This window comes from Polyodon spathula, chromosome 9 (assembly GCF_017654505.1).
Source record: "Polyodon spathula isolate WHYD16114869_AA chromosome 9, ASM1765450v1, whole genome shotgun sequence".
NCBI lineage: Eukaryota > Metazoa > Chordata > Actinopteri > Acipenseriformes > Polyodontidae > Polyodon > Polyodon spathula.
In genome coordinates this window covers 5,735,072-5,746,772 of record NC_054542.1, presented here as the reverse complement: position 1 = coordinate 5,746,772, position 11,701 = coordinate 5,735,072, and the positions used below count along the sequence as shown (strand labels likewise).

The 11,701-nt window shown below is 35.6% G+C and overlaps 1 protein-coding gene across 1 annotated transcript; it reads right to left on the bottom strand.

Annotated features, from left to right (window-relative positions):
* Positions 1–1,497: 1,497 nt before the first annotated feature.
* On the bottom strand, positions 1,498–5,425 carry LOC121321233 (olfactory receptor 52E4-like). The gene is made up of 3 exons (XM_041260131.1): positions 5,324–5,425; positions 3,283–3,347; positions 1,498–2,518 (listed from the first exon to the last, which is right to left on the bottom strand). The coding sequence occupies exons 1-3, from the start codon at positions 5,423–5,425 to the stop codon at positions 1,498–1,500; spliced, it is 1,188 nt and encodes a 395-aa protein (XP_041116065.1).
* Positions 5,426–11,701: the final 6,276 nt, after the last annotated feature.

Sequence of the window (11,701 nt, the reverse complement as noted above, 5' to 3'; positions counted from 1 at the left end):
TATATTAAATAATTACATCATCAATGATGGACAAAGTAGTGTACATTTTATATAGTCATATTTTTAGCATTCCCAATATAATTCAACATTAGTGCCAGCCTTAAACATGGACACACTTGTTGGAAATAATTCATTTATGTGAACATATTTTCTGTTTTAATACTGTATGTGGACACTAATTGTATTATGTATGGTGGGGATAAGGCAGTTTTACTTTTTTAAGTAAAAAAAAGTCAATATTGAGAGACATTATACATGTTATGGTTGCATCATGACAACTGAAGGTAAAGGTCAAAGGTGAGCATAGCAGGTAACAAGAAGTGGAGATGGTTCATGTTAACACAATGATGGCGATGAAGTAGAAAAGTTAAACACTGAACAACATCAAAAAGGGATGTGAGGGCTCCTCTTATTCACAGTCTACTGCATTTTAGCCAGTGCTCTCACAGCAGGGTGACATGGATTGAAACATATAGGTTCATGACACTGTCAGACCCAGACTGCCACATGTACCTGTATTGTACAGGGGTGGCATTAAGTCAGTGGGTCATATAAACATGCTGTGTCTTATCTAGCAGATTTTATGTGTACAGGAACAGAACAGACCACTGGGAACTGAGGCTGTATGATACATCTGCAAGTGTTGTTTTATTTTAGCTCCACAATTGACATCACTGTACTGGCACACTACTCAAGGAACATTTCTTTGTATGAAAGTTTTATTAAATAAAAAAAAAACAAAAAAAAAAACAATAAAACTGTGAATATAGATTTAATGTTTTAAAATGTATAACATAATGTGTACACACAACATAACTGGGTTCACAAATCACAGAAAATCAATTTACAGGTTTATTTGTACATGAAATACCCTTGAAATGAAACAGGGCACGCACTCCAGTCCCTCTTTCTTCAAACTGAAATAGACTCTGGAAAGCTACAGTCTGAGTACAGTACATAATGCTGCTCTGAGGGCTTTGATACCTTTATACACAATGCTTCTGTGCCATCTGTTATGACACTTACATTCTGAAACCAGAACACTTCTTTCACTGATGGGTTCAATTCATAATGAACATATTCAGGACATTGGCTCTATTATTCATAAATAATGCATATATGGATTATTTTATTTGCACAAACTGGTTTACACCACACACCCACACACTTGCTTTAATGTATAACAAGCTGAATGCAAAACCTAAGGGCAGAGTTCCATGGATAGTGCACAATGATGCTGTTACAAATCATCAGACATAAGAATGTAAGTCTTGCATGCAATGACTTATCAGAGACAAAGATAGTGAAACTTTGCCTGTAGGAATAAACGTGCGCAGTTTCAACGTGTGTAGTAACTGTGCTACAGAGTATACAGGGACCACTGCATATCTGACTGCATGTGCATTGTCTCCTAAGGGTTTTATAGCAGAGACAAAAGGCACTGTGCACTGACGATCATTTTAATGTTTTTCATTATAATTCTATGATGTAATTGATTTAAATCCTTGGTACAACCACTGTGGCCACCTGTGTATCAGCAGCAGTTAAGACCCCTGTTTTAACATTGCTTTGCCTTTGTCTGAGTATTTTTATTATACATTGCCTGATTTCTCTCGTTCTAATTCCATAAATGATTGGGTTTAGAAGAGGAGGGATTACAACAAAAAGAATTAACATCATTATATGCAGACTTATTGGAAGGCTATTGCCAAAGCGATTGTACATTATTGAGAATAGAGAAGCAATAGAAAAATTGATAAATGTGATTAAATGAGGAGTGCATGTGCTCAGAGCCTTACCTTGTGCTTCCTTTGAAGCATTCAGGCTCACAGATAGTATTCTGATGTATGAGTATACAACGAGAAGGAATGGGAAAATAACTAAAGCTGTAGTGAGAAACAGACCAAAAATATTAATAACTTTAGTATCTACACAAGAGAGTCTGGCTACAGTCCAGTTGTCACAAAGTAGTTTATGTATTGAGAATCCACACAACGGCAGTCTTGCTATTAACAAAATATGTATAGACAGAAGCAAAATAGGAAGGAGGTATGCAACGCTCAAGAGTGTGTTTACTTTAGAAGGAGTTAGGATACTGTAGTACCGCAATGGGTTGCAAATTGATATATACCTATCATAAGCCATTACAGCAAGGACTGCATATGCACAAGCTGCATAGGAGCTTATACAAAAGGCTTGCACTAAACAACCAAAATGGGAACTCTCTTGAACATCTGATAGAAGATTAGCCATTACCTTAGGATAGAAAGCTGAGCTCCCATAAACTCCATTTAGAGCTAAATGCAATACAAATATATACATAGGTTTGTGGAGACTTGTTTCCTTATATATTACTATCATAAGAAAAACGTTAACAAAAATTGTAATAAGGTATACCAAGAGAATGACAACAAAATACAAGGGCCTGAAGCTGTCCAGTTTACCATATGCAGTAAATATAAAAGTTGTATCAAACGAGGAGTTGTCCATTGCATTTCCTGTACCCAGACCAAGGCTTCTGGAAAAATAAAAACAAAATTGGTACATCAGTGCATACACACATACTAATGTACTGTAAATGTCCTATAGCCATTATCACACAATTTAAAATATACATATACACTTCCAAATCCACTGTTAGATCATTTTGCTGTTTCTCTGAATAATAAATCTAATGTACAAGTTGAATCCTTACCTGACGCTCCCTGGTAGAAGCTGCTATGGAAGCAGATGAACAGTGAAGCTAGCTTTATAGCCTCCTCATTAGGGGCTACCCTTGTGTCCTGTTCTGGTTTTCAAAATGCCCTGGGAACTACTTTCTAATTATGTCTTACATTTACCATTACTGGCTTAATTATACTAGTGAAAGATACTATGGGAGATGATTAGGATGCGCACCAAACGACAACTCGACTTAAGTTAATGTTAAGAAACATTTCCCAAACGTACTATAATGCATGCTGCACTATATAATTATAGTACACCAACACCATTTTTTTGTAAAAAGAAAACTAAATATTCAAATAAATAATATCTGAGCAATCTAAGGGGGCACAAAAGGTCAAGGGTCCTCATCAATCAAATTTTGACATAAACTATTGTAATATTACTACTAGTGTCCTCCTCTATCACCTGGCCTCTCTGCATTTGGTTTTTATTGTGTGGGCCACCTTAATAAACATAGTTCATAAACAAACCGTGAATCTCTAAGCAAGTAAATGGCACCTGTACATCACTATGGACATTTGCTTATATGCAAAAATATTGGAATCAGCAGATTACCGATTGTTTGAATGCAGCTGGTCAGTTTTTGAAGCAAATTTACTAACCCATGTGATTCGTGCAAGCTGTTAGGGAGCCATCATACACAAACGCATACATATACTTGGATGACATCACCAGGAGAGGGCAGGGCTTAAACTGGAAATTCCATGAAATACATTTATGGCCCCCAATTAACAAAGTGTTCATCATACAACCTATTTGTGATTAATTTGGCCCTCCTTCTCACATGAGTTGGCTCTGAGTCTCTATACTTGAATCTTGCTGCATAACTATGACCCCTGGTTGAACTCCTGCCCTATAGAATTAACACATTTTGCTTAAAAAATTTGAATGAAACCTGCTGAATAATGTTACATTAACATATTGAATTACACACTGCTTCGTATTTTTCCATATACTTAACAAAAAATACAAAAATGGAAATTCTAACATGAAGTACTCTACTACAATTATAGCTTCCGCTAGACTTTTGCGTAGTTTCTTTGATTACCACATGATATTAAATAAAATATTTAAATTCCGTTCATATAGTTAAAGCATGTATGCATTTATTAATCTATTTACAATGTACAAGGGAAATTTAGACTGCTTAGTTTAAAAAACAATCCGTTTTCGAGTACCTGACAACAACTAATGCCACTTCTCAACAATTAGCACACGATAGTTGCAGGCAAGAGAAGTTATATTGTTATGAGTAGCTTGCTAGATTAATACAATTACACATGCTTTATTTCTGCGATAAAATGGAAACTTCAAAAAGCACTTTTCCTTTTTTTTTTTTTTTTTTTGCCTAGAGAGGTGTCACACTTCAATCTGCTAAGTAGTACATGTTTGGACAATTTAATGTATTACACACTCATTTGCAATTAACAAAGTTAATTAAATGTATTGCACTAATATAACATGACAACTTTGTGCTCATACATCAAAGTTTAATATATATTTTGCATCTGGATATTTAGTCCTGAAAACAGTTACATTGTCAGTAAGAAATCAGAAAAGAAGTACAATGGTGCCATCTAGTGGACACTACATACTGTAACACAGAGGCTCCCAGCTGCATTAGGTGTTGTGGCCCACTATTAACACTGCTTGGGAAAATGTCAAATTAAAAACAATTTATATGTTTAAACCTGTAACATTATAAATAAACCTAATGTAAACTGGCCTTTATTCATTTGAATAAATATTGTGAAAGATAGAATATGCACTGAGTGAAAATAATTGTTGAAACACTTTAATTTTAGTAAATAAAATAAATTGCTAAACAAAATTTGTATTCAAAAATAGTTTTTTTTTGGACATGTTTCACGTGTTTTTTGTATTGAGAATTTAGGATTAACTTGTGAATCCTAATGATCTGAACACTGTGTAACTAAAACGTCCAGCCGTTACCTCTCACACTGAACTGTCATGCAGAAAAAAGATGAATGCGCACAATACAGAGGGAATCGAGAGCCTTGCAGAAGTTACTTTTTTTGTCAGTACTCTGTACAACAAAATACAACTTGCAAAATCCCATTTGGTTGGCTTGAAAAAAAAAAAGATTTGTGACGTACAGCGCTGAGCCACTTAACCAAAAGAGAACTTATGAAAATAAATCCATCTGCAGCAAAATTTGAATCCGTCAAACAATGGATTTATTATTATTATTATATTTATTATTACTATTATTAATTATTATTATTATTACTATTCTAATATATATAAGTTATTATTATTATTCAACAAAACATATTCTAGCGTTATTTTAAGATGACTGTGGACGAGCCAGTAATCAATAAAATAGCACTACTGTATATTTAAATAAATCAGTTACCGGTATGTAACCAGATTTATCAGTATGATTAATAATTTGGTTTAGTTAATATTGAAACATATATCAAAGTACTCAATATTTTAAATATTAATAGCTAATTAGTCACAAAAAATGCAGTTAAATAGGCATCAATAAAATTTTTACTTAACAAACAAATTAATGTTATCAAGTACAAAAGTTAGTATGAAAACGTTTCTACAAAAAACACGATTCCATCACCGCACGCCTTTGCTCAGGTGAGAGGCGCAGCTCCACCAGCGCAGGGCTGTCGAACATGAGCTTGTCGGTGTCTGTCGTGCTTTGGATGCAAGTGGAACGCATTGGGCCACGCTTGAGGCGGGCACATGCGAAGTAAACCCAGCTCGATGGCTGATATGGCTGCGTCCATCAGACCCAGTAGTTTCTGGCACCAAAACAAGGGGCACCCTCGATCCATGTCGAAACCGTGTGAATACTCTACCACTCATCCGACAGCGTATGGCGTGCCATCGTACGAGTCCAGCTGAGCCCCAAGTATGTCGTTGCACTGTCCTCTTGGCATCGCTGATGGTGAGGCCCAGCCTCGCCAGATGCTCTGTTACAATCGCTGTGTGGGCCACTGCTCCCTCTCAGGAATGTGAACAAATCAACCAGTCGTCAAGGTAGCAACTGCAAGGAGGCCAGGAGAGCGTCCACACACTTTAAAAACTGTAGCATGTAACCGTTGTGCATGGTGTCGAGCACCCAGGTGTCTGAGGTGCAAGCACCCAGTGTGGGAAAATGGATTCTGAGGCTGCAAGCTCTCAGGGGCCCTGCTGGGGCTGCTGGGGCTGCTGAGGCTTGGGCGGGGCACCTTAGTATACGGTTCAAGTGATATGCCACAGGCTTCACACAATCTCCTGTCAGTGGAATTTCTAATCATCCCCCCTGTTTTTAATCCTGTCATTTATGGTTTAAACCTTCAAAAGACCCGGAACAAAGTCACAAGAATGTGCAGCAGAAACAAAGTAATTAACACTAATAGATTCCAGATGTAGTTGCTACTATCGTCTTACATTTGTAAGAGATCAAAGAGTTATATTGTTTTCTATACCTATCTAATAATAATAATAATAATAAATGTATTATATACTGTGGTTGTGTGTGTGTGTGGTGTGTGTGTGTGTGTGGGGTGTGTGTGTGTGTGTGTATATATATATATATCTATATATATTATATATATAATACTACTATATATATATATATATATAAATACAAGGCACATGTTTAACGTTACGTCTTTAAGAAAGAAAACTAAGTAGTTTCCCAAGATACGTGCTCATTCATGGTTATCTCATCTGCAACAGACTAAAGAAATGTGTTATGTATACATATATCATGGGTGAAATGACAATTCTAACAGTTATGGCCTATGACAGGTATGTAGCAATATACTTGCCATTAAAATACAACACTGTCATGACATGTACAAAACTGTACAGGTTACTACTTGCAGCCTGGATCTATCCTGTTGTTATGGTGTCTTTTGCACTCATCTTTTCAGTGTCAGTTCCTTTGTGTGGAAACCAGATTAATAAATTGTACTGTCACAACTGGGATGTTTTGAAGCTATCTTGTGTAGACACGACTGTTAATAATATTTATGGATTTTTGGTATATGCTTCATTTATTCCACTCTTTTCTTTTACTGTATACTCTTACATTAAAATACTTATAGTATGCCATAACAGCTCCAAAGAACACAACAGGAAAGCTTTGCAAACCTGTCTTCCACATTTAATTTCATTAATCAGCTTTTATGCTACTGCGTTATCAGAAACGGTTCAAAGCCGATTAAACCCTAAGAATGTGTCAAACATTGTACGCACAATCACATCACTGGAACTCCTAATTGTTCCTCCTCTTTTGAATCCCATTATTTATTGCCTGATTCTGCCTGAGATCCGTAAAAGAGTTGTGAAAACATTTAGAAGAAAACAAATTGGTCCAAAAGTAACAATTCCAAATGCATTTTTTAACAATAAAAAACTCTGACTATGCAAAAGTATGCTATGTGGTATAATGCTGCTCTATATTTAAGCAAAGCTGATCCTGCACTCTGCTTTAAAGTGCCCTCAGGGTTACACAGTGGTGACGTCACATCAATGCAAATGAGCACAATCATTTACATATAGAGGGAATAAGACAAGAACTCAGCATGGATTATCTCCTTTTACCTTAATTTATTAAAAGACACCATACCGTAGAATCTTTCGACAGACTTCTTCCTCAAGATAAGCAGGGACCCCGCTGGAGGCATTTATACCAATCATATTTTTTATGTTCATTATCCAAAGGAGACTAAAGATAATGCAATTGGGTAACACTTCATGCTATCATAATTAAGGGAAATGCTTTTCATTCAGAACATGACCAGAAATCATTTAATAAAGTTAGTAGTTTTTAAGTCCCAAGTGTATTTTTTACTTATTTACTGTGCAATGTGCATGTGATGTATTAAAAGTTTTACATTTGACGATTTCAATTGTTTATGACAGGTAAAAAATAATTGAAGAGACAACAAAAAAGGCTATTATTTTTTAATTCAATATTAGGCTAATGGCTTGTTATTACAAAAAGCTATTGAAGCTCCACACATGGAAATCTGCAGCCTTTGAAAAGGTTGTCAGAGTCACAGATGCAACATGTTCAAATCTTATGTTCTGAAGGTTATTCTTGGTGTATGTTGGAAGAAAAAGAATAATGAAAGAGGGTATTTTGTCTTTACCATAAACTGTGTGTAAATTGTAATACAGATTATTGTTCTTTCATATGCACATACCTTCTGAAATTGCACCTGCATAGTGTGTCTGTCTAGAAAGGCAGACGTTCAGCCAGAGGTGAAGAGACAGTGTCAAATGCAACAAACACACCAGAGCTGCTCTGCACTGAACTAGCATCTGATGCACTCGTTTATGAGCAGAAGACGATCTACTTCAAGTATGCTCTGCATGAACAACTGCAGCTTGGAGAAAGCGAAAACTACACCAGCTTTCCATTCCTGCTTTCTGTATTGTAAAAATGTGTTTGAAAAATAAAAGTGCATTAAAAAGAAAACCATATTTTTTTTCGTTAGATATTAAAACCTAATCGGATCCTCTGAAAAGTATTAACTACCCCATTTTCACAAATGTTGAAGAGGGAAAAACATATACATTGCTTCCTCTATTTTTCAAGATTCAGTAATTAATTTGGTTTATTCACAGTTAGTCCATATTGCCAGTAAAATGCTATATTTTACTGTATAAGAACCATTCACTAATTCACTGTTTTGATTTTTTCTATATGCAAATCAGATAGTGAAAAAAATAGGGAGCACTGTACAGAAATGTAGTATTTTTTAAATAATTGGCATATATATATAAGGCACGACAGGATGTGGAATATACTCTAATATCCACATGCCCCGGGTGCATTATAAGTCACGAGGCGAAGCCGAGTGACATTAAGCACCCGGGCGTGTCGATATTAGAGTATCTCCCACACCCTGAAGTGCCTTATTGTGCTTATAAAATGGATCAACCAACATTACAAATACAAATAAAAAAAACAGCATAAAAACAAGTTTTAATTAAAAATAATAATTTCAGATGTTGAACTGAACATTGCCATTGAAAGTGCAGTTTTTATTTGTTACACTTCTTTTAATTCTTGGTTTATTCATTACATTTTAAAGTAAAATATTACTGCCCATTTTATTCATGACACAGCACAAATGAGTCTGCCTTTAAATTATGCAGCACAAATTTGACTGCCTTTAAATCACGCAGAGCCTTCCTCACAAGACCTGCAAGAGTATCAGGTGAGAGTACGTTTTTTAAAAATAATCCTTTGTTATCCAGGGTAGTAACAGGAGGTATCCACAACCAGATTTGTGCTACAGCTTCACAGTGGCGAGAAAGAAGTTATTTGCATGGAATACCCGGTTACTTATCAAACTGACTTTGCAATTTACAGCTTCACAACGTGGAGAACTACTGGGCCAGTGTTAAGAAACAATTTAAAACAATGCAGGGCACAGCAGAACTGATACCATCGTACCTGGACACATTTAAAAGGTATGGCAGGAACTGTCGTTATGATAAATACTTCAAGTCAGATTCTACATGAATTGCCAACTGTCGAGATGAATAGATAAATGTTCAGTATCAGATCACACAGCTGCGCAGGGGGTGGGTCCGGTGGCAGCAGGAAGGCAGACCGAAGAAGGGGGAGCAACGGCAACAAAACATCTTTTAACCCAAATCTTTTGTGAAAAGCTGTAAGTTTAGGAGATATTATTTAAACTATTTATTTTCAAAATGGGATAAGGAAACTCCATAGTTCAGGGAGAAAGAACAGAGCAATCAGAACAGCGTTCTGAATTTATTTGAATACTTTTGCTTTTTTTAAAATTGGGTTTTATACTCTAATTAATCATTGTTACGGGTTAGTGCAAATCCTCTAATAAATGATGCTCAAGAGGATGTACCCTACTTCAGTTGTATCCCAATGGGGGAGAAGGAACAGTGTGATCAGAATGGTGAGTTTGGAATTTATACATTTGCTTTTTTTTTTCACATAATTAATCATGTTTAATATCTCATGTACAATAAATTCCAATTTATGTCATGCCGTGTTTTGTTTTTAAATTCTAGTGTATGGATATCTGCCAGTGATTTGCTTAATTTTTTGAAAAAAAGTGCCTACCCATGGTGATATGCTGTAATATCAACACCCCCATGTGACCTGTTTTGACCAATCAGGATAGAGTATTTAAAATACCTGTTATTTTTCAGTAACAAAATCAATAACAAAAAATAAAGATACAATCATCCATACCTTGAAAAATAAAAAAAAGAATGTCAATCCAAATAGGGCTGTTATCAAAGTTTGTTTCAAAGTCCTATAGATGGAGGCACACTGACTCTGAATTCTACAAATCAACAGGGCCTGCACGGCAGTGGTAGCCTGAAGAACTTCTTTTTTGTAAAAAACAAAATCATATACAGTGTGGGAAACTGGTGTTTTATACACACATAAGATAGGACATTTAATACACTCGGCCGAAAATGAATTTGCAAGGGTTAAATCAATATTTATAGAGGCAGTACATCTTTTCCACCTCTATCCCAAAGGTAAGTAGGGCTGAGTCTACTGGTGCCGGTGGCACTGCTTTGAAGACAGTAAGTCAAGGCCCAGTCTACTTTGTGATCAAGAACCCTGACCCTTATTTTAAGAAAGCCAGGCGTGTACCATGACAGGTTCTCTAGGTGTCTGCAATTCTTTGTACTGTTGATATACACCGATTTCCATCAGCTCTGCCTGTTAAAGGGTTTAGATTTGAAAGTGTAGAGTTTCCATTTTATTTTTCAATATTATTCTAATATTGATTTTGTAAAAGTGGTTTATCTGTTTATGTATAGTCTTATAAAGTTTTCTATTTGTTATATTTCTGCTCTAAATGATCGCATCAGAACTGGGTACATTAAGAACCTGCCCCATTGCAATAAAATGAAAGCTCCAGATGTAAACCTCACTAGTACTCTACACATAGATTGCACAATAAAGAAGTAAAAATACACAACAGCATTTTAAACTGATCCCTTGTTTAAAACCATTGTTCAAGTAATGTGTAATCACCTTGATCCTGAGTACTGAGAGAGCCAGCACACCAAAAGCAAGCGTCTTTACCACTATGCAGGTGTTGAAAAGGAGATTTTAACCTCAGCTCATCAACCCAGATGCTTGTTCAAGGGGGGAGGAGGCTGAATAAGGCCATGTGTGTTTTTCACAAGGGGGAGGAATTGTTTTGACTAACCATTTTTGGTTTAAGTACAATCTGTCTCCTGCCTCAAAAATAATTATACAAAATAACAGTCCACAAGGAAGGCTGATATGGTTGGTGATGTCATCATAATGTCCTCAAGGAAGAAAAACATTATCAAAGACTCCCTGGATATTAGTAACTAAGAATAAACCAACCTGTAATGAGAAGTATATAAAGCCCAGCAAAGCTGTGCCTGACGCCACTACACACCTGCTCTGCTGTCTGCTGGCATCTCCACAGAAAGGTCTTCAAAGTCAGGTAAATGGATAGTCAGGTTATTCTGTTATTGTTTAACTGCACACATCTGTCATTTTGTATTGCTTTTTTTGTGTTAGGAATGATTTCCTCAAAGTGAGATTATAAATGAATTATCAATCCCTTTGTTTTTTATTTTCTGTAGGTATGAAATAGATTTTAGTTGCTGTTTTCTTGTATTTTTCTATGTGTTGGTAATAATGTCGCGCCCACATAGAAAAACTATATTGTGATATCTGGTCAATTTTAAAATGATCTTGTGTAGGGACTATTGTTAACAGTGTGTATGGATATGTTAGAATATGTATATTAATTGTACAAGAGTGTACGGAGGATCTAGTGAAGATAGAAGTACATGTTTGATCAACTACTTCATTATGGGGGGCCATGTGTAAAAAAAAAAATTAAAATTGTTAATATTTTAAAATGTCTTTTTTCCCAGATTCAACTTAATTCTTGTATTTTTTTGAAAAACCAATATATAAATGTGTACATTCAGATATAAATATAAATCT